Consider the following 24,697-nt stretch of genomic DNA (forward strand, 5'->3'; position numbering starts at 1 on the left):
GTGGTGGTTTCCAGGCTGGTCACGCCTCCCGGCGACCCAAGCGGAGGCCCTGGTATCTGGGATTTATTTATCTTCTATAATTGAAACTTTGTAGCGTTGAGCAGAGCCAAGCTTCCTGCTCCTTCCAGCTCCATGGCCACAGCCATTTTTGTTGGGATTTATTTATCTTCTCTAATTGAAACTTTGTAGCCTTAAGCGGAGGCCAAGGCAGGCCAGGGCAAGCGGAAAGCTTGGCTTCCTCCATTGCCAGAGAAACCAAGCCTCCTACTCTCTCCAGCTCCGTGGCTGCCGCCATTTTTGGGGGATTTATTTATCTTCTATAATTGAAACTTTCTATCTTTAAGTGGAGGCCAGGGCAGGCGGAAAGCTTGGCTTCCCCCATTCCCGGGGAAACCCAAGCCTCCTGCTCTCTCCGTGGCTGCAGCCATCTTGTTGGGTTAATTTGCATATTCACTCCTGATTCGCTGCTGAGCGTGGCTTGTGGTTGTAGTGGGGGTACAGTCAATTTGCATATTACTCTTTTATTAGATAGGATGTTAGTGATATTTGGAGATTTACCACACATCTCTGGATATTCCATGTGGTGGTTTGAACAAACGAGGACACACAGCTCTTCTGTCTTACAACAACTTTCCTTTAGTTCTTAGCTCTTAAGCAGGCTTTTGTGATATCACCTTGTCCTCTGCATCTTCTGGTTATCCTATATAATAAAAGGCTACTATGCAAATTGACTGAACAGCGGAACGACTGGTCGCTGTGATGTGCACTGACTACCAGGTGGCAGACGCTCAATGCAGGAGTTGCTCCCTTGTGGTCAGTGTGCTCCCACAGGGGTGCAGCACTCAGCCAGAAGCCGGGCTCATGGCTGGTGAGCGCAGCGGCGGTGGCTGGAGCCTCTTCTGCCTCCACAGCATCGCTAAGGATGTCTGACTGCCATCTTAGGCCCACTCTCTGTGGCAGTCGGACATTCCCCAACATCCCCCAAGTGCTCCCGAACTGCAAGAGGGCAGGCCGGGCTGAGGGACTCCTCCCCCCACCCCCCCCCCCACCCCGAGTACACTAATTTTGTGCACTGGGCCTCTAGTCCTTTATAATAAAAGGCTAATATGCAAATTGTCCCTTCGACTGGAAATTTGACTGGGAATTCAACCAGAGTTTGAACAGGGGGTGGGGCTGGCTGGCCAACGGCCCACGGCCCCTCCCCTGGCTGGTCCCACCCCTGATTGCTCCCCCTCCCCTGATTAGGGGGCAGGGGTGGCTAGCCAACAGCCCATGGCCCCTCCCCCCAGCTGGCCCAGCCCGATCGACCCTGATCGGGGCAGGCCAGCTGCACCCCACCTGTGCATGAATTCATGCACTGGGCCTCTAGTATAGTATAAAAGTCTCCTTTATTCCTTTTATTGGTATGACTTTCTATCCTAGTCTCTCAGTTTTAGTGGGGGTTTTGAATTCAGTATTTGATCTGGCACCTGCTTTCTGTAAGGCCTAGAGCAGCTGATTTTATGGTGTTGGTTACAGCAAGCACTTTCTGTTCCTTTGCTGTTATTATCCTCCCACCTCCCCATCCTTATGCTTCTGGTTTTTTTATTATGCAGCTATGACTGCCAGAAGAATGGATTAGAGTTACTTTCTGTTGGTTTGGTTTACTGCATTAGATAATTAAAGAATAAAGATTCTGAAGTCCCTGCCTCCTGGAAGTTGGCTCTCTTTGTTCCAGTGGAGTTAACTAGCATTTGGATGCATATAGACCCCACACTTAGAAAGACGGGCCTTGGGATAGGATGTAGCTAGAATTTCCCACTAGTGGTGATGGTTCCTTGATCTTATCCAGATATAGGCAACCGACTCTTCCCTGGAGCCCTTCTTTCCTGTACTGGGGAGGGACAGCCTCTGGTAGCTTCACTTTACAATCTTCGACTTCCCTACACCTTATCCGTAGGGCTGGACTCGGTGGAAATTCAGTTGAAATTAGGTTTTATTGTTAAGACATATTCTAGAACTATTTTATTCCAGCTGCATGTACATGTCTAGAAATTCAGGCTGAAGGAATAGTCAAGGCATTGATTTCACAGCCATGTTGGTGTCCAGGATGATGTCCACCGCACTTCTGGGCCTGGCCTCCTTCAACAGCTCTTTGTGGTTTAAAATATGTCATTGGGAAGGTCATTTATCAGAAACTTCTCACCATGCTCTGGGTTTTTGATAAAATTTAGTTATATACAATTATTAAATTTTAGAAATGTTTCTTAGTACATCATTTTCATGTCCTTGATATAATCCTACTGTGAAAGATACTAAGACCGTGGTCGGCAAACTGCGGCTTGTGAGCCACATGCTGCTCTTTGGCCCCTTGAGTGTGGCTCTTCCACAAAATACCACGGCCTGGGCGAGTCTATTTTGAAGAAGTGGTGTTAGAAGAAGTTTGTTTAAAAAATTTGGCTCTCAAAAGAAATTTTGATCATTGTACTGTTGATATTTGGCTCTGTTGACTAATGACTTTGCCGACCACTGTACTAAGACATTACAGAGCATTGTATGTGTCCCTAAATTGTATGGAATCTTTTAGGGCATGTACGTGTAGGAAAGTAGAGAATAACTAAAATGTCCATGTGCATGAGATGTTGTGGAGTGGACATATGAGTGGCACATAGTCACGGCAGCATCAGGATGCTTCAGGGAGAGCTGGTCTGCTGGTCTCCACGTCTGGTAATGCCTTCTTTTTGAACACCCAGAACTGTCCCTTTTACAATTATGATTATATGGTTACTCATGGCAAACAGAAGATCCTTTAATTGTGTGGACAGTATCTGTGATTAGCTGTCAGCTCTGGCATTCACAGTATAAGCTTATAAAGTCATTGAATGGTGATGTCTGAACTGTCTGAATATAAATATGGTGAGGTTTCCACTTCAGAAATTGAAAGGACAAAACATCTTTCTTTCTTTTTATAAGTATGGCACAGAAAAACCAACAGTGGATGAAAATAGTGATTCCTTTAAATTTTATTTAAGAATTATTTTGGTTGAACATTTTCTTTATTATTTTTTTATTTTAAAAATTCTTTATTGTTGAAAGTATTACATATGTCCCCCTTTTTCCACCATTGACCTCAGAATTGTGCTTTTCAAATTCTGTTTGCATATACATATATATTTTTAAAGATGGAATGTTTGTGTGTAAATAATTTCAGTGCTGCAGTATATAAAGTGCTTTTCCAGAATTGACCTTCCTCTTTGTTCAGGCTTCCCCAGCCTACTTCCCACAAAAGACAATTACTGCTCCCAGTTTTGTGTGCTTCCCCAACTTATTCTATTTATTTGTCATTTCAGAAGTGTGTGTGTGTGTGTGTGTGTGTGTGTGTGTGTGTGTGTGTGTTTGGCCTGTGTGTATTTTTTGATAAGTGGCATGTTAATTCTGTAGATATGGTTCTTTTACAGTATTTAATCCATTAACTGAACAGCTATTTGCTAGATACTGACCATGCTTCAGGCACTGTCCTGGGCCCTGGGGTGTTAGCAGAAACTAAAGTTGGCAAGCATTCTGCTATCGGGAGCTTACATTCCAGCATGGGAAGATACTCAACAAGGAGAAATAGAGCTCACACATGCCACTATTAAAATAGTGGTGACACAGGGACATAAAAGAGGGAAGTACTGTATTGCAGTTTTTGGTAGGTGGTGAGAGGAAGCCTCAGAGATAAGGTGACAAGAGGAGAGGTGCCACATGGGTGTTTCAGGCAGAGCAGAGTCTGGCAGGTGTCCTGAGATAGGAGTGTGTGGGCACAGCTGAGGGCCACAGAGCGGCCATGTGCCCAGAGTGAGGTGTGGGGTGGTGAGGAGTTGGTGACCAGAGCTCAGGCACAAGGAGCTTGGGGGACTCTTCTGGCCTCACTGGCCCCGCCTGATCTTCAGTGAGACATGATCGAGTAGAACTTTCACTACCGTTCCTACTCAGCCCAAAGCTTCCTCATTATTCCCTTAGGGGGAATAATGTCTTGGACTTTAATTCATTTCTATGTGTTTCAGTTTAAAACAAGCATGTCAAACTCAAAGGTTAACACGGGCCAAATAAACGCATGCAGCCCGCGGGCCACGAGTTTGACATGCTTGGTCTAAAACCTTTAATCCAAAGATATAAGTAATATAAAGAATTGAATGGATGTGTTTTCTTTGTATCATAAAGTCTAAACTGACAAATACTTTGACTTTCATTTTTATTCCTTCCCAACCCATAATTGAAAAGTCCTTTCTGTTGTTAACCTTCTTTTGATAGTTTTAGTCAATTCTGTATTTTATCCTCCCTAACTCTATACTTCCGCCAAGTTTAAATATATTTAATCATCTACATACATCCTTCCAGTTGTTTTTGCTCATACACTTAATTATATTAGGAAATTTAGTTTAATATTTTGAATGCTGGAAGGTATGTAATAAATGATAATGTTATTCCACATAGTCTTTTGTTTGAGGTGTTGAAGATTTGAAAAATTAGTATAAATGATCTCTATAGATGCCCATCTGAATTTATCTTTTCAAAATAATTTAGTGTATATGAGAAGTACATGAAACTTACAAATCTACTTGGTGAAAAGAGGAATCATAGCTACACACATCCAAGTTTTACAGTAAATGATGATTCTTTGTACTGGAAGGAAGTGGCATTAATTGCTTTGCCCTGCATTTAAGAGGGCTATTCCATCCAGATAAACCTCAGAGACACATGCATTCCCAGTGTTGCGTGGTTCATGCAGGCTACTTTGTACCCAATGCACAGTGGAGAGTGCAGCAATGGTGGAGAGCCAGCTTGTATCTTGTATATTTTTAATTTAAGTTATTTATTGTTTAAAGTATTACTTGAGTCTCCTTTTTCCCCCATTGATCTCTCCCTGGCCGCTCCTTCTCCCCAGAGCCTGCTTGTCTCTTATTAACTCCTTATTCTCAGTTGGATCACAACTATACATCCCCTTAAAAATTTGTTTTTTATGTGAATCTAATTTTAGCACTTTCCCTGAACTTATGATTTAGAAAGGAACAAATCACATTCCTTACAAGATGATCTTTCTACATATATGAATAATTTTATGATTTAAAGCAAGCTCTGATCCATGTCAGGCTCGGCAGCATCCACATTGACTCATCTTCTGAACTCATGTTGTGTCTTGGTAACGCTCCAGTGCACAAATACCCCGATATTTACTCTAGAAGTGTGCTATAACTGCTGCTCCTCGGGCTGAGGTCTCAGGAAGGGTCAATTCTGTCCTGAACTCTGAGATTACTGGGCAACACATCTCTAGCCTTCCAGCTAATCTTACCTTGAGCTCAAATGGTCCCTTAGATCATCCTGACATGCTAGAAGGCTGCAATGATGACAGAGGCCAAGACAGGAAAACACCTGAGTTGGGAAAGGCTGCCTTTCCCAGGCCTGGCAAGTCACACAGTCTCCACCGGGGGGCGGGTGGGGGGGCTGTCTAAATTTGGCAGGTATAGTCTAATGTCTAGACATTCTCTTTCCATAAGAGAGATGTAAGGACCTCCAGGATAAATTGCAAATATGCTGTATTTGCTGGTATATAAATACATGTATCTATGGGACATGTTTCAATATTACAACAATATATTTTAGGAAAAAATATGTAATGTATATTCAATGTGAATTTATATTTCTTTTGTAGGGAAATATTTTCTTCATTTCCTACTGTATATTTGAGTCCTGTAGGAAGTCACATTTGGGATAAATAGTGATGGTCCTGTCTTGTAACTGATGCACAAGGTCAGGGAGTGAGCACACTAATGTCAGTGTCTGGCTCTCCCAGGGCTCTAGTGAACATTAAAATCTCCTGTGTTAGGGTGGAACCCAAGTGCCACTTAGAATCATCCATGTGGTCTTTGCCTTATTCATACTCCAATAGGTCTTTGTTGGATAATTGGAGCTGACAAAACTTCTGCATTGGGACAGAAGTTTTGGTTCATACTCAGCTTCCATTAATATATGTTTAATTTTAATATATTAAAATTTAAAAGAAAATTACTTTAGTTGATTTTGTGTTTGATATATTTTAATTAGTGCTTTCTCCTCTCTGTAAGCCTATTTTTTGGTCTTATTGGTAAAGTCGATCTTACTTATATTTGTTACCAGTTCATTCTAATACTATAACTTTTGAGACTGTTACTAAGTGTTATCTGAACACTTAGTAAAAGGTTTTTTTCATTGCCATGCAAACGAGATAGGTTCTCAGCTCCCTGAAATTCCACGTTTAGTGCATCTGTAGGTACATGGCTTGAAGCACAGCAGTCTTTGTTGTAGCTAACATGCTGTTTTGAAGACTGTGTGTTACTTGGCCAAATATAAAAGAGTTCATCATCAATCTCAGATGTAGACATTGTTTTGGTGGGGTTTCTTCTAGACATGCACATATTTGTGGCATGTATGCATATGTGCTGTATCTGTTTGGTCATGGATACTATTCAAAGGTAAACCCACATTTAGCTCCTTAGAAAATTGTAATCTAATAGTTGTGTAAAGCAAGCACTGAAGGAATGTATAGGAATGGGTGGGGGCGGAGGTTGGAGAAAAACAGAAGAGATGGCTCTTTTATTCCTCTCAAAGCTAAATTTCTCTCCCCAGTTATCAGGGCCATGCTAATCTGATTCTCTTTAAATTATGCAACTTTTTATTTCTCCCTTCGATGCAGCATGCTCTTTACCCCTCCCCCCAGATACTAGGATTGGTTCCCTGCTCACACACACCCCCACCTGTGTCTGCGTATCTTCTCTGCCTCCAAGCTGGTCATTATCTGCAGCTTCCATTAGTTAACCTGTTCTGTCCTTTTGGACTCACCTAAACCTTACCTGAAAGATTTTCCAACGGTTTCATTCTGTATTCACTGATGCTTTTTCTAAATGTCTTTTAAGGCTTTGTTAAGAAGTCCAACATAATGTGGCACCTTAGTGTTCTGATTATTTCACTGACATTCATGTTGACCACTGATTCATTGGCTCCTCTTGGGGAGGCATGTAGTTCTACCATACACGGAGCATTGCTAGACACACTGTAGATTCCAACACATACTATTTTTTATTGATGAATTGATGTAGAAATAGTGAACCCTTTTAATTTGAAGGTTTTTATGGTTGTGTTGTGAATGTCCAATGACTAGACATTGGTCAAGGTATTTGGGATGAATATAAATGGGTTTGAAATCCATTTTGTCATTTTTTTTCTCAAATTATATCACTAAGAACAATGATTTAAAAGAAACTCTCTTTACATAATATTTAAACAGTAATATTAGTCCTTTATTTGTACCTGCTATTTTAACCTTCCTTACATAAATCCATTGTTTTCTTACCTAACCTGAAGAGATAAAATTTTATTTAGTCCAGACTAGAGGACTTTGGCAATTTAATATATGTATTGTGCACCAGGACTTGACTTCTTTGGCTAGTTAATTGTTTCAACTTTCCATGGCCTCCAGCTCTGCCATACACTTGAAAGGGGGCAGTTTGAAAGGCATGGGGCAGTCTGGGACTGGAATGGGTCTCATATGCAGTATAATTCCTTCCACCTGTTCTCATGTTGGTGTTTTAAAGCCCTGCCTTGCAGGGAACGTGAACTATTTCAGGACTAAACCAACTCCTCAGGTCCTGAGGAAGGGGGCTTAGTGGACCTTTGTTTCCCAGCAGAGCCCAGTTCATGCTCTTTTACTCCCTATAGATCAGGCTGCCATGGTGGTCATGGGTGGGGGGTGTGACCTGTCACCCAAGCCAGGGATTGGCTGTTTCTGTGAATAAAGTTTTATTGGCACATGGCCATACTTGTTTGTTCATGGACTGTCTGTGGCTACTTCTGTCTGAGCTGCAAAGGCAGCACTGAGTAAATTTATCAAAGACCTGATGGCCCATCAAGTAGAAAATATTATCCTTCACACAGCGTTTCCTAACCCTAATCCAAGAGACTTGTCATGCTGGTGAGCATTGGACACAGCACATGCAGTGGAATGGGGGAAATTCCAACCAAACTCACTAGGATGGTTTGGGGCAGGTTGGACTTTGTGGTCTCTTTGACAAAAATTTCACAGGAATGAGATTTTGAAGAATGAATTCAAATCTTTGCGGGCATAGTCCTTATAATCCTTGAATGCTTATCTTTAGGAGTAGTCATTCTCTTGGTTCTTAGTTGACTAAGTCACCCTTGGATTAATCTTCTGCTTAATGCTCCTCCCAGAAGTAATTTTGACACAAAGCTTTTCAACCTTTGGATTGAATTGAAAGGGCTAAAAAATATATTTCACAGTAATTAAAATCTGAGTGATATTTTAAGAGGTTTTAAAATGACACGCTTTGGCATGAGTAAGGTTAAATTTCTGTCCCAACTAGTTAACAAGGATATAGCCTGTTAATTAGGCTAATTATCACCTGTTCAGGGCAAAAATGCACTCAAGACTCTTGGCTTAAGTAGCAAGCTCCCTTGGGTGCTGTGTAAGAGCCCTCGGGAGGTTTCCAGCTTCATCTCTAAGCTGCACTTGAGCCTGAAGAGTTACATTTAGTAAATGAAACCTTTCTATTCTTAGGTCTTTGTGGCTTCTTGATATAAATCATGCTCGGGTTTTGTATGTAATCGGAAACAGGCCTCTCTCAAATTCTAGCTTAATGTGAATAATTTGGATACTAGTGTTATCATGGAATAATTTTGGTTTCAGAATATAATAACTTTATTCATTGAGTCAGAATTTTTTGTGGACTTCACACACACACACACACACACACACACACACACACACACACACACATTTGGAAGAAAATGGCCAAAGGGACCCTGAGTGTCTTCATAGTTATTATTTAGCTGTCAGTATACCTTTTCAGTTTTTTAATTTAGAGAACACAGCAAGAGATTTATTTTACATGTAGTTTAAAGTTGCATATTTTGTTGAAACATGTTTATAGTACTCTGAAATCTCATAGAAATAAGATGAACAGGATTACTGTGGAATAATATTGGGGTACTTAACGTGGATTTAGCACCTTTTTACATGAATAAATAGTTTAACTCCCAAGGCAGTATTGTGCATTTTACTTTGCTCTTTCCCAGGACAGACCTGTGCAGGCCCCTCCCTGTCCTGGTGCTCATAGGTACTGCATTTGTTATCTTGGCAGGCTTTCTGGAACGTCTCCCTTTGGCTTTGTTATCCTTGGGTAACTCTTTAGCATAAGATGCTCATGTGACTTAGTTGAGCATTGTAGTTGCCCTTCAGTGGTTATCTTTAACTGCCTTTTTATGTGTTTCTTTGTTTAAGAAAGTGAGTCCTGAGTTATATTTGTAGCCCAGCAGAAATTCATATGGTAACCCTACTGGGCAAAGACCCCATCATGTTCTATTTTCATTTTATCTCTTATTATAGTATCATAAAATTATCCTATCTAATAAAAGAGTAATATACAGATTGATCATCACTGCAACACACAATATAGCTGCCTCCATGTGGTCAAAGATCCTGCCCCCATGTGGACACAAGATAGCCACCACAAGATGGCCAGCAGGGGAGGGCAGTTGGGAGGCACCCGACCTGCAAGGGAGGGCAGTTGGGAGGCACCCGGCCTGCAAGGGAGGGCAGTTGCGAGGGACCAGGCCTGTAAGGGAGGGCAGTTGAGAGGGACCAGGTTTGCAAGGGAGGGCAGTTGGAGGTGATCAACCCTGCAGGAGAGGGCAGTTAGGGGTGACCAGGCTGGCAGAAGAGGGAAGTTGAGGGCAAACAGGCTGGCAGGGGAGCAGTTAAGCATCAACCAGGAGTCCCAGATTGGAGAGGATACAGGCTGGGCTGAGGGACAACCCCCCGCCGTGCACGAATTTCGTGCACCGGGCTTCTAGTTAAGTTATAATAAATTTAAAAAGGCTGTTAATCCAAAGAAAGTGCATTGGTAGTATTTGAGTAACTTAGAGTTGTTGGAACAAATTTATTAGTACATTGGACTGCTTTCCTAGTAATCATACAAACCTTGTATTGTTTTAACTGTTCTGTATTCTGTGTTTATTCATAAAGACCAGCAATACCTGTCAATTAAGTTTTTGCAACATCAGTTTAGTTTTGGATCAGTCAACAACTTCGTTTCACAGTTTTGAAAGATAATAACTGCACTATTGTTTAATATCTTGATAAAATTTAGTTTGTTCTTCTAATAAATTTCATTTGTGCATACTACATCTGGCTTACTGCTGCACTCTTTCTTGCAGATGTGAATTTGTGTGACTTATTAATTTGACAAGTCTGGTCCAATGTGTCATGTAGAGAAGATGTGAAATATTGTTTGATAGTTTAGTTAAAATATTCATTTTGAATTTGGAAAAATTTCAGAAACAATGGAAACACTTTGGAAGATGTTAACATATGGCCATATACACTTCGATTTCTTCTTTTAAAAAAACAACAAAATCATACAGTTATAGTTAACACTCTATTCCCATATGCACGCCTGCCCCCCTCTTCTCAGAAGCAAGCAGTATTCAGAGGTTATGATACCATGAATGTCTGCACATGGATTTCATATGTCTATGTTTAATATTGTTCCTTTCTTTGAAAAATTTTATATCAGTGGTACAGTTTTGTATCTAACTTGTTTTAATGCTGTTAAGTTTCAGAGATGGTGTAACCCATATGCTGATAAATATAGTCCTAGTCGATTCATTTTACCTGCACGATGATGTTCTATTTTATGATTAAACCCATTATTTACTTTCTCCCCTGGTGGTATTTAAGGTTGCTCACATTTGAATGGGGATAATTTTTTTTTTCACGTCTGTACTTGTGCCAAAGTCTCTTAGTTGTTTACCTAGACAGGCTTTCTAGGAGAAAGAGATAGTACAATATAACTGTAAAAGCATCGCCAAAGCAATTAGATTCCAAATTATCCTGAATTGGAGAGATTAGTAAAGAACATAAAAATATGCTAGTGATACATCTTACTATATTTTAAATATTATAAGGTAGTAAAGTACCAGAGCATCAAAATATTTTTATCTTCATGTAAGTGGGATAGGGGCATTTTTAAAAATTATGTTACTAATAAATGGAATGAATAATCATACTCGTAGGATTTTTACATGTTGAAATAACATTTTAAAGTATGATTTGAGAAAATAAGTATAGCTCCCCTGTTAGGACACTTGGCTTCTGTGGATAATGAAAAGCTAAAGTTAAGGATGCAACTAAAAATGCAAGTTATATATTTTGACATATCTTGTCTGCCCTTTTGACATTCAGAAACAAGCAATTGCTCTCACAGAGTTCTGCTGAAGCATAAGTATCTGTTAAGGGAGTGGTGTTATTCATGCAGTCATAATTCAGCCCCCTGCTAGTTTTTTAGTTTAACTTTGTACATAATGGCCAGGGACACCCCATGAAAATTTTTAGTTTTTGTCATAAATCCAACAATGAAGATATTTAGTACTCTCTTCTCAAAATTTTAAGTCTAGAGATGTGAATTTTCACCTTGACTCTGTGAGCGTAAATCATGTCACAAGTGACTCAGAGAGAGTCCCCCACTGGCTTTAACAGGGGAGAACAAAGGCCCAGGGCCTTCCACATGTTGGGGGTGCTGATGACAAAATAGCACATATTACAGTAAATAAAGAAACCTACTGTAAATACAGCGCGAGTGCTGGGAAAATGCTGAGAGTTTACTTTAGGAAACTTTATAAATTTACCAAGTATGAGATGGAGTGCCCCCATAAATGAAGCCGTAGGCATGAGTCCACAGGAGCTGAGCTCATCTGTTGAGGACAGAACATGATGGACATCACTCATTCACTCATTCGCAGGGTTGCCAGGAGTCTGAGCCGACTCACCAGCATGTGAATTTACATTAAAAGATAACATCTTAACTGACTTCCATAGCACAGCCGACCACCTGAAAAAGGGCTTTACTCCAAAAAGTTTTAGCATAGTAGACATCTGAACCCCTGGTAACCAGGGACATGGCTCCACCAACAGTGCACCACTTTCCGTGGGTCCCCACACACACACCTTTCCTTGGGTCCCTGTGGCTCCACCTGGAGTGCACACTGACACTTTTCCTAGGGTCCCCACACACACTGACACTTTTCCTTGGGTCCCCACACACGCTGACACTTTTCATTGGGTCCCCACACACACTGACACGTTTCCTTGGGTCCCCACACACGCTGACACTTTTCCTTGGGTCCCCCCCCACACACGCTGACACTTTTCCTTGGGTCCCCACAAACACTGACACTTTTCATTGGGTCCCCACACACACTGATACTTTTCATTGGGTCCCCACACACACTGACACTTTTCATTGGGTCCCCCCACACACTGGCACCTTTCCTTGGGTCCCTGGGGCACTGCTCATTAGCTGAAGTCCTGAAGACATACCTGAAGCTGGCCAGGGCTCCCTCAGTGGGTATTGTCCTTGCTGACCTGCTGCATGAAGGCAGCTAGTCTACAGTATTTGAGACTCAGAATTTATGGGATCCCAGGAAATACCCCATTGATGGGGGTCTTAATCTTCACAAGGACTCTCTACATTGGCCACCAGTACACGCACTTATGTTCATAAAGCAAACCGGAAGACACGAGGTTTTCTGAAAGTCAAGCGATGGCCTCAGTTCTTTGTTATCTGGCTTTTGTCACTTCATGGCAGGCACTAAGCTCTGGTTTAACATTTTTATTACGTATGAATAATAGAGCACATGCATTGAGGCTTCATAGATGTAATTTTGTTAAATGTACATCATGGTAGATTTAAAAATGAGGGATTTATTTTGTCATTCATAAAGTTGTAATACAGTCTAGAGAAACTATTTGTTAAAAGATAGCATCTATTTAACCTCCTTATTTATTTCTTGTAGGAGAAGGTTAGATCCACAATAAATACATGAAGAAATAAGTAGATAGGGGAATTTATCTTAGAAATAAGATCCCTGTCATGGTTTTGAAATGTTAAATGCATGAAGACCCGTCAAAGAGATATACGGATATGATATTTTTTACAGTGCATTTCAAAGTATTTAGCTATATTTGTCATTCTCTAGTACCAGTAAGCAATGATCAAATGATGTAGTAATTTCAAAGTCAGTCTGAGTTAATGGGTGCAAATATAATGTCACACATTATATAAATATATTAATTGGCAATTTTAATAGTAATGAAGCACTTAAGATATTTTGTATGACACTTCTAAAATATTTAGTAATTTTCACTCCTGTTGCATTTAAGATCTAATGTTATAAAAATATAAATACATATAGCAAATGAAGAGGGATTTTTATAAAAGGTAATTACATAAGAATATGTGAAACTCTGAATGATTAATTTGTTAAAGTAATCCACATTTACCCCAAAATGAGAAAGTTAATTATTTGGAGCTTGAGATTCTTTTTCTACCCTTATGAGATGAAGAAAATTTGTAAAATCATAGTTAAAGCCTTTATGCAAAGAATATACACTTCCATATTTATATCATAATTTAAAACACATACTGTAATCCTGTTTTTTTAGTTGCATTAACTTGCTAAAAGTATAGACCAATTTATGGCAGTCAAATCAAGCTGCTATAGTTTCTCTTCTGTGGCATAGTGCTTATCAACTTATTAAAATATTTTAATTTTGAATATTTGGTTTAATTTGCTTTTATTTGACTATTCATTATCCTGAATTAATTAGTTGGACACTACTATAGTGGGTACAGGGAAGGCTTTAAACTAAATTGTATTAGTAATAAAAAGTAAATTTTAGCAGTGATTTCATGAGTGATAGTGAAACAGGACAGAAGACTAACCAGAGTGAATATTCAAGTGTTTTGTTCATGGTTCATACTGCCTTGATCATTGAAGGTATCTTTAACTGTGGGCTCTGGGGCTGAAATATTTCTAGTGTGAGTACTGCTTTGTTATTTTCAGGTGTTTTTTTTTTTTTTCATATAGGAAATAATTGAGATTTATTTATCTCAAAGGCTTATTTTATTAAGAATTTATAATTTTATTTTTATTCTTATCAAAGCCAACTTTTTATGTAGCCATGTGGTGACTCAGAAGGACACCTTGTTTGGCAGCTGCCTTTGGGACCCCCTCCTCCTGGGAGCTTTGTGGTGGGGGCAGTTGGGTGCCTGCAGGGGCACTGCTATTCCAGGATCAGTGGGGGCTCCCATGCAGACAGCAGCAGCCTCCTCCGCCTGCAGAGAGCAGGGGTTGTCTGAGTAGTTTAGTATGGATAGCTTTTCATTTAGCCTCTGCTCTGACAGCCCATGCCCTGGATAAGTGGTGTAGGCCTGTACAGGTGAAATCTATTCTCACATTTGCCTCAGGGGTGACTGGACTGTAACAGAATTTTTCAAACCCGTTGGGCCCAACCGCAAAGCAGAGAATAAATGGCTGGAGTGCCAGGCCTGGACAGCAAAATCAATGCCTGGTTATACAGACATGACAGGCCCGGCCTGCGGTTCTCCCCGAGCCTGCGCCGCCCCACTCAGGGCTAGAACACGCTGCTGCTGGGGCCTTCGGGGCCTGTGCAGGTCACGTTTACATGGTTTTCTCTCTTCTTCATGCAGGAAATTTACATGCCACTTGTGCGATAGAAGTTTCACCGAGAAGTGGGCCCTAAACAACCACATGAAGCTGCACACGGGAGAAAAGCCTTTCAAGTGTACATGGCCCACGTGTCACTACTCCTTCCTCACGGCCTCCGCCATGAAAGACCACTACAGGACACACACAGGTGTGCTGCCCCTATGTGAGGGGCCCATTGAAATGATTTCCCTTTTGCATAGTTTAAGATTGTGGTAATTCTGTAGTAAAGAGGATGGGATGGTATCAGCTCACTGTGCGTGAATGAGAGGGTAGCATTAAACTGACATTTGAACATGTGTGTGTGGAGCTGAGTGTTGCACGTGCAGAGTTAAACAGAACAAGTTCCCTGTTTAAAAGCTAATTTCTTTTGTGTGTGTACATATATGTGTATGTGTTTAAACACATCTTTTTAGGTGTATTCTTGATATGTGGAGAAGTTGTATTTTATTACTGAGATAAACTCAGCACCATCATATTTTTTAACATAATTAAATCTCCATTTTATGCACCTTTAAAAAAATTTAATCCATTCATTATTTCTCTTAAGAGCAGAATGCTATCAGATTCAAGAATTTTTGATAATTAGTACAAAAAGACTCATTGAATTTAGCCACTATACATTTAAAGGACTATATGGATTTTCAAGCCAAGTGATGGAAAGTACACACAGAATATACACCTATGCTGGGTGTGGTACCGACGACTCTCAGTCTGACCTTCACAAACATGTCCCTGAGTACCTGCTACACGTCAGTGTTTATAACGTGTTTTCATTATCTAGGGGCAGTGGGCCCGAACTCCTTCCAGGTGCATTCGAGCACTTTCCTTCCCTCACCAGAGCTGTACTACCGGGAGCTGTTTGGTATTTTCCTGGTCTTCCTTCTCTTCACATCTCTCAAAAAGTATTTTGTTTCAAGGAAAAAATAAATTTTAATCAGCATTCCCAAATGTTCTTCTGATTGCCAAGAATCCTATATTATTGTTAGAAATTATAGGTTAAAAGTTCTTCTGCAGCAGTTGTGGAAGCCCAGGCCTCCTCGGCTTCCTTGACAAGGGCGTTGACGATTTAAGGTCTCCAGCCTGCCCTGAGAGATCACTTATATCGAACAGCAGATGAAAAGCCAGTGCAGATGTAATTTATCGTTGGCGTTTCCTTCTAAAGAATAATTGTGGAGACTTGGCCGGATCAATAATATGGATTTTTGTTGTTAGGTCTTGTAGTCTGCACCATAATGAGAGATAGGGGACAGTGGCTGTTTTCTAATAGAAAATAAAGAATTGGTTTCCGTGTCTTTCTGCATTTGAATGCAAAATGGCACACTTGAAACTAATTCAAGTTGTTAAGAAAAGTCTCCTATTATATCTCTGCTATCATCTAAATATGGCATGTTACATGAACCCCCTTTATATGTAGTGAAATATTACATGTAGTTTTTCTTAAATTTTCTTTTGAAAAATACTGTGTTGCCCATTGCAACGCTACTCCCCGCCCCCTCTTACCCCCCTGCCTCCTCAAAAAAAGTGAAAATTGAATGTGGAATGACAAACACATCAAGCCACCAAGGTAAATCTCACATACAAGTCATTGTAGACTAACACCCCAAATAAAGTCTACACATCAAATTCAAGGTCACTGATGTATCTAGAACCAAATCACATGGAAAATTAATGTTGTCTTTGTGCCGGTAAATATGTTAAACCAGGAAAGGGAACAAAACTTATTATGTACACAAAGCCTGTGTACCTGAAAAGAACATACATCATGAGGAGTTTTCTATGTTTGGGAGTATATTTCATTAGAAAGATGTAGGTCACCGAGTTCACCAGTGAGAGAAACGGTCATACTCCTCTGGGATCCGAATCAGATGAGAGTACTCCTTCCTCATCAGAGGTTTGGCCGGGTGAATGGCACAATCTACCAAGTGTGCATGTGTGTGTGTGTGAACTGGCACACACATTCCCACATGCATGAGGGGTTCATGCCCACAAGACAGTGGTGAGGAATAAATCGTGGAGAACAGTTCTACCCCAATGTAAAATAGTATGTTAATATTAACAAGCAAATTATCTTTGTGGATTTAAAAAAAGTCTATGTTCAGTGTTATTTAATAATACAGCTAGTTAGAAAGATTTATATTTCTCATTGATTAAATAATTAAATGAGTGATTATAATTAAACTTTATTCTTCACAGCCCATCTACTCTATTCCTTTTTTCTATATTGAAATAGTGATGTCAAGGAATAAACTTAACCCCAAGATAGGAAAGTAAATATAGGAAAAATATTTAAATTTAGCTCTATTTCGTAAATGATAATAATGAACATTTTAAACATGCTATTACAAAATAGGATTAAACATAATTTGGTTAAAACTCTCTTTATTAATACATGCTTGTTTATGTTAGAAAACCTAGTCATGCTCTTATGCAAGGGGAAGACCTTTTTGATTACCAAAGTTGTTCTGTTTTCTTATCGTTACTATTGTTTCTAAGCTTAAAAAAGGCAATGACCATTTCCCAACCCCCTCACGCTAAATCTCCGCTGTGACACACCAAAATGGTTGAGGACAAAGTAGGCTGACTCGACAGAGCCCTCGAAGACTTGTTGCATTAAAACATCTAAATGAGTAAAGTAGATAAAGATAGATACAAATGATTTATTTCAGTTTGGGAAAACTATTGTATAATTTCACTGGATCTCTCCAAGGTTAGCATTTTATTCTCACTGGCCCTGCTTCGTGAGCCTTATGGGATAAACTGCCTGGCTTACTGACACTTATTGCCTAAATATGCTGCAGTAGAAAGATAGATTGCATTTATAACATGCAGGGCAAAATGTTAGCTTGTGTAAAAATGCTTTAAAAATGAGCATTTACACACTTTTAACAAACACTGAGTCTGCCAAATCTGTCTCTAATTGTTGCCGCAGTTTCCAGGCCAGAGTTCTCATTAAAGATGACTAATAGGAGTGTTGTACCCTTTCTTTAGCAATCCCTTCACTTTCTTTCTTATGCCTTGGAAGTTTGAGAAACATAAACAGCATTCAACTGCTATTGGTACTGAGTAATGCAGATTTTATTGATACTTGGATCTTCAGTATGTTCCAGGAAACCATTTAATTCACATTATTAAGTAGGAACTTATTAAAGAAGACCCTGATAGAATCAGGTAAAACCAATTCAGTGTCCAAAGCTGTTAGAAAATTCATTGTTTTATTTAAGCAAAATCATATATACTGTATATTAACTATTCCGAGCAGTCTTTACTCAGCTCAGAAAGGCCAGATGTATGGGAATTGTAAAAAATCAGGATATGCATAAAAACTGTTCAAGTGCATAAAGCAGCCCCATCTGGAAGACATCTACCAGAAATGAAGTTGTACAAAACCATTCCATTGATAATAAAGCTAATTTTTATGGGTCTGACAAGTATGTAATTATGTTCAGTGGTGCTTTTCAGATTTTATCACAGTCAATAAACCGCAGTGGTAATTTCATTCCCATTTGACATATTTACATGGAAACATTTGATTGGAGGAATTAGTAACCCTGAAAGCCTTGATAGATATGTTTTAATGATCTGTGACCTCCGCAGTCCCTCATCTGTTTATTGTTGCAACAGGCGAGAAGTCGTTCCTGTGTGACCTCTGTGGCTTCGCTGGCGGGACCCGGCACGCCCTCACCAAGCACCGCAGGCAGCACACAGGTCAGTACTCGAGAGCAGTCCAGGCAGGCGCCCAGCATCGCTCCTGTTCCTCCGTGCTTGTCTGCTCGGCTTTCGTAAAAGCCACTGAAAATTGTTTGAATATCCTACGATTTCAATTCATCTATTATTATATTGTTGAAAACTAGGCCTACTCATGTTTTATGGATCAGGTGTCCTCTTGTAAACTCATGGCAAACAGGAGGGAAAAGAGTTTGGCCTCCAAAGAACAGATACAGCAGGCCCTTCACTGTAGGCCTGACTCTGCCTCGGACCTCGCAAGTGGAGGACCTCTTGGGTGGAGCCAAGGTCTGTGTTCCTCTCTGGGCCCCCTTTCAGTCAGTTTGCCCATCACCTCTATTACCCTCTTACCTACAGCCTCCCTGCCCCACTCTCTCAAGCCTTCCTAACCACCTAACCCTCTAGCAGCAATCTCTCAGTGAGTTTCCCTGGTACATGAGGTTTGAACTCATTACTTTTTTAATTTTTGCTATCAAGAGTGAATAGCAATGAAGAGGGCAACATAAGTGGATGTGGACATTGAAGGGGATTTTGTTTTTCACGATATGCATTCTTGGTAATTTCACAAAATAAAATGATGCCTTCATTAGGAACACTTAAAGGTGAAATGTTTCAACATTTATGAAAATTGTTGATCTACTTGGTGTGCTATAATGGTACCTATAAGTAATTATTTGAATAATTCTAAATTATATGTGCCTGGGATAGTGCTGTTGTGGCATTGTCCCTTCTAATTGTCAACACAACCACTTTCTGCTCTCAAAGTGATTAGCTTAGATGTTAAATTATGTGGTAACACAATTGGTAACTAAGTGTTGGACTTTTATTAAGATACCATGAGTGTGGCTGAGTTTGGCAGTTAAACTCAAAATGGCATGTAATGAAGATACATGTTGTTTGTGGTACATTTTTATTCTTGACTAGTAGCCCATTTGCAGGAAGAATCCTGCAAGCAGCCGCTGTGGCCGTGTGTGCTGCCGCTGCTGCGGCCGCAGCGCCTGCACCCACGGGCCACTGCCACCCGCCCTGCTCTGCCCCACTCTGCCCCGCCCCGCCTTGCCCAGGCTTTCCCGCTGGCAGCCACCTTGCTTTCCGCTTTTCCTCCCTCTTCCTTCTAAGTTGTCTTCAGTCTTCACTCCTCCCTCCCTCAGTGTATGCAAATTAACCGCCATCTTTGTTGGGTAATTTGCATACTCGCCCTGATTGGCTGGTGGGCGTGGCTTGAGCGTAGCAAAGGTGTGGTCAATTTGCATATTACTATTTTATTAGGTAGGATATTAGGTAGGATGTGTGATATTTAGAAGTTAGCTGCAGGTAGCTGTAATACCCATTATGCTACTTGTAAGGTCAATGGAAATTAATGCTAGCCATTTCTTTTAGATCTTAAGTTTACATGCTTTAGATTTCTCTGTGGGATAAGAGTCATTACTGAGCCCAAGAGAAGTTTCCAGTTTTGAACATAATGTTGTAAATACAGACAACTTTGAAAACACAAATGTTTATGTTAAGTTTACAGTAGTGACTTGCGATCATACATTTTTAATCCAGCAACTTAAAGATTCTGCATAAGAGGTGATGAAGGAGCCCCATGGGTGGGCATCACCCTTGCAACTGTCTCTGAGAAGCTGGAAGTATGTGTGTGGCACGGTGTGTTTGTGCGAGGATTTTATTCTCACTGTTTTCGGTTTATTGATGACTGGTTGTTACCGTTCCAGTGCCACTGTTGTCACCTGTCACATGCTGGGTGGCCCTGGGGAACAGGCGACCCTCCTGTGTGCTGCCTTTGCCAGCATGGGGCGCTGCTCTTCCCCCGCAGCGGGGCCGGTAATGCTGAGGCGTTTACAGGCTATCGATCTGGAAGCCGGCATGGAGCAGCACAACTTTCTATTTTATGTTGGGTCCAGGGGCTCCTTATTACTTTGCTATTAACTTCATACCGTATAGGACAATGTCTCCCAGACAGAGCATCTGTCTTTTTGGCACTTACCTGCCACTGTGGCACAAATCACGCATGATTCTTTAATACCAGAGTCAGTTCTTAAGACTGTACACTTCAGCCAAACAGCTTAGTGTAACTCAGTCTAGGTCCTTAGATTTTACACTGGATTTATAAAATTTAAGCAACATTCAGTTTATTTTTTCCCCAAGGCTGGAATTGTATAGTGCATTTGAAATCTTACGTTTTTCTGCTGTGTTCCTCTTTGATAGGGTTTACCTTTTTACCACAGACTGCCCACGCAATTACACTCCACTCGGAAAGGATAGGTATTAAAGGTGTTCCAAATGGTGGAAATAATCTCCCCCGCCCCCCGCTCCCCCCCCCCCCCCGCCCCCTGAATCCAATTGCCTGGCGGGCTGACACAGAACATCTTTCAACCCAAGGTTTACTTTCACCCCCTGTCAGAGAGCCCTTCCATCCAGGCACAGGAGCAACCCTCTCAAGTGGTTGGAGTGGTGGCTAGCTTCAACAACCCCCTACCACCCCCACCCAGCCTTCGGGGGAATGGATGCCAAATGTGAGCTTCCCGGTGGCGTGGCAGCCTGCCTGACAGTCACCCGAGGGCCCGCCCCGTGCTCAGGCCTTCTGGTGCCCCCTTATCTGACCTTGACTCTATTAGAGGAACTGAAGAGGCAGAATATTCCTTCCTGGTTATTTTGGCCAAAATTATTGCACAGAAAGAGAAGTGTGATCCTAGCTGGTTTGGCTCAGTGCATAGAGCATTGGCCTGCGGACTGAAGGGTCCCGGGTTCGATTCTGGTCAAGGGCACATGTTAGAGTTGCAGGCTCAATCCCCTGCAGGGGGCGTGCAGGAGGCAGCTGACAAATGATTCTCTCTCATTATTGATGTTTCTATCTCTCTCTCCCCTCTCTCTTCGTCTCTGAAGTCAATAAAAATATATAAAAAAAAGAAAGAAAGAAAAGTGTGTAATATTAACCCTACCAGACCTGAGGCCCTGAATCTAACTGTCCCCTATACCTGGGCTCCTGAGCATTAAAGAGAAAAAAATCAACATGATATAGAAAAAGGTTAGTTACATGCAAACAAGTGGTTAGAATAAGATGGAACTTGGATACATTGTAGAAAATAGGTACTAGGCAAAGTACAGAAAATTAGGTAAAGCAGTATAGCGGCAGATTCGGAAATTACCGAAAAATCGGTACAGCGGTCTGGTAGCCTTAAGGAAAATAGGAGGAAAGGAAATGTCATCTTTGTTCTGCTTTTTGAATAGGATGTATCCAGGTAGCCCTATTTTCAAGAGTAGTTAATGTCTTGCTTATAGATGTTGTCATATTTCTGGCTGTAGAATGACAATGGATTTAGAAGGACTGGCCCCAGTAGACCAAATAAACTTGATCAGTCCATCTGAAGTGTTTTCTTAATAAATGTGCACATCTCTTCATATAGCATCTATCTCATTTCCAACAGTAACAAATATCAGTGAACTGAAATTCTTATTTAAAATTTGTAAGGTTTGCTTTGAGATTTTACTATCTAGAAGTTGAGTTAATTTTCTTGACTATATATTGAAACTAACAAACAAGAAAGTTCTTTATTTCTGAAGTGTATTTCCTGAAAATATTTCCTGAAGAAATTATCATTTCTGGCTTAAAAAACACACAGGAGTGTTGAACATGCCACAAAATTAATGAGTTACAAATTAACTATTGTGTGCAGACTTGAATAAACTGCAGTTTGCATAAATGTACAAGTTATCCTCCATTATGAGCCTACTATTGAAGACATGCTTGAGCCTGCCTTTACTTAGTGGTCATAGCATAGTATTTATGTAGCTTATTCTGGTACATTATACGTTATCTGTCAGCCTGTGTATAATTCAAATTTTCTTAATATTACACATTTTTATATATACTGTTGTCAAGTTAAATATGAAATAACAATTTACAGTTTATTGCAGTGATTTTCAACCAGGGTGCCATAAGAATTTTTAAAACATGCAATATCTGACTATTTAGTCAGGGGCACTGACCTCTTTTCCTTAGATTGTCCCCCCCCAAAAAAATATATATATATCTGACAACAGCCAACACAAAAATAACCATCTGCTGTAAGTGAATCAAAATTTTACCTGTTTTTTTTGTCAGATCAGCAAAAAATATATATTTTTGGCATGCCGCAGAATTTTAGTCATTTGTTCATGTGTGTCATGAGCTGAAAAGGTTCAAAATAACTGGTTTATTGCAATATATTGCTAGCTTTCTGTGAACTTCAGATTAATAGAGTTATAGAGAATATAAATGACATTATTCTTTAAAAGTGTTTTTAAATTTAACTTGTATGACATAAAAATGCCATAAAATTTAAATGAAATAAGCTATATTTATGTTTTTTAAGTGCTCATGTTTAACCTCCAAACCAAGAACATTAACTTTGAAGAATTTAGATGACTTTCAATTTATACCACTGATTCAGGCAATGAATCTGTAATATCACCCTTTTCTCCCCATGATTCCTATCAAATTCATAACAAATAGATAAAGCTGTCTACCGAGGTTACTAGAACAAACAAGTTATTGAGTCATGATGCCAACAGATTTTCAAACTTAGGTTGAATGGAATAAGGAAATATCAGAATATAGTTATGAATTTGTTTAATTTAAAAAATAAATTGTTTGGCTATTTAGATTTATTGTATTAAAATTGGAAGATTTGTACTACCTAACTTGAAGGCTTATTATGTAGCTGCAATAATTATGACAGTATTGTATTGGCACACAGATAGATCAATGGAACAAAATAGATTTTGCATGTTTTGTCAATTGTTTTTGACCAGTGTACAATATTTAGAGATAAATCTAACAATGGATGTGCAAACCTCTACATTGGCAACTTCAAAATACTGCCCCGAGAAATTAAAGAAGGTGTGGATATAGTGATGTACCATCTTCATGGATTGGAAGACTCAGTTTTGTTAAGATTTCATGTCCTCCCACATTGATCATTTCAGATCTCCATCAGGCTTTTCTTTTTGAAAGAAATTGGGAATCTGATGTTAAAACTCAATTATGGAAGTGCAATAGTCTGAAATAATGAAAAATTTGAGAAAGATGAATAAACTTGAGGACTTATGCTATCTGACTTCATGACTTAATATAAAGGTGTACTAATCAAGTCATTCTGGCATTAGCATCAAGGTAGACAAATAATCAAAGAAATAGAGTAGAGATTGTAGAGCAGATCCACACCTACATGGTCAGCATTGGCTATCCATATGCAATAAAAATGAACTTTGATTCATACATCACACCATATATAAAAATTTACTCAAAATGATCATAATTTAAATATAAAACCTAAAAATATAAAAATTCCAGAAGAATCTTTGTGACCATAGATTATCAAATAATTGTTCAATATCACATGGGAAGCCTGATTCTGAAATGAAAAATATCATAACTTGAAAAATCATACATTCATGTATTTAAAACTTCTCTTCCAAAGACCCTGAAAAGAATGAAAGACAAGCCACATACATGGGAAAAATACATGTAAATCACAAATCTTATAAAGGATATGTATTTTTAATTTATAAAGAACTCTAAAAACACAATTATAACATACCCAATTTGGAAAGGTCAAAAGATTTGAACAGGCATTTCACCAAAGAATATAAATGTATGGCCAGTACACACATGAAAAGATCCTCGGCATCATTAGAGAAACAGATTCAAAGAACTGGTCACACCATATGTCCGTGATGATGTGGAGCAAAAGCAACTCTCGTACATACCTGATAGGAATGTAAAATGGTCAAACCACTTCAGAAAACAGTTTAGCAATGCTTCACAAAATTAATGTACCTACTCTAGGACCCAGTCATCTGACTCCTAGATATATACCCAAGAAAGAAGGACTGTAGGCCCAAGCAGAGACTTGCTCATGAAGATTCATAATTGCTTCATTTGTCATACTCCAAAATGAAATGAACTCAGATGTCCTTCAGTGGATGAATGTATGAATATCCCATATTACCTCTCAAATGAAAGCAAAACCTGCCATTGTCATGACAGTGAGTTTTTGTATAAATCAGTTAGTATAATTGAGCTGTCGACAGCAATTAAGAAGCTGAGAACAGTTAGTCATGTTGACCCCAGTTGACCACTTGATTGGAATATTGTAGATGGTATTTATTGTAAGGACAAATGGCTAAAAGAGTAAAAAATTCCTCTCAACTCCCAAGATTTTTACTGTGCTTTGTATATGGTCTTTTGTTTTTCAAGGATAAGTAAAATATTTCCTGGTAGGATCTGCTAAAGAATATCTTGATGTTAAATTCACTGTTAATTATCTTAGGCAAGCTATAGGTTTGTCTCTACTGGAAGTGGGACCTGGGTGAGATGCATTGCTGTGTGAGAGGACTGCAGTAGGCAGGC

The 24,697-nt window shown here is 39.8% G+C and overlaps 1 protein-coding gene across 1 annotated transcript in view; it reads left to right on the forward strand.

Moving 5' to 3' along the window:
* Positions 1–24,697, forward strand: part of ZNF407 (zinc finger protein 407) — a 398,590-nt gene that overhangs the window by 242,078 nt on the left and 131,815 nt on the right. The window contains exons 5-6 of the mRNA XM_079783559.1: positions 14,562–14,728; positions 18,202–18,285. Of these exons, the coding sequence (XP_079639685.1) occupies positions 14,562–14,728; positions 18,202–18,285 (251 nt within the window). The remainder of the gene's footprint in view (positions 1–14,561; positions 14,729–18,201; positions 18,286–24,697) is intronic.

The sequence above is a fragment of the Cnephaeus nilssonii genome, assembly GCF_951640355.1.
Source record: "Cnephaeus nilssonii genome assembly, chromosome: 11".
NCBI classification, from domain to species: Eukaryota; Metazoa; Chordata; class Mammalia; order Chiroptera; family Vespertilionidae; genus Cnephaeus; species Cnephaeus nilssonii.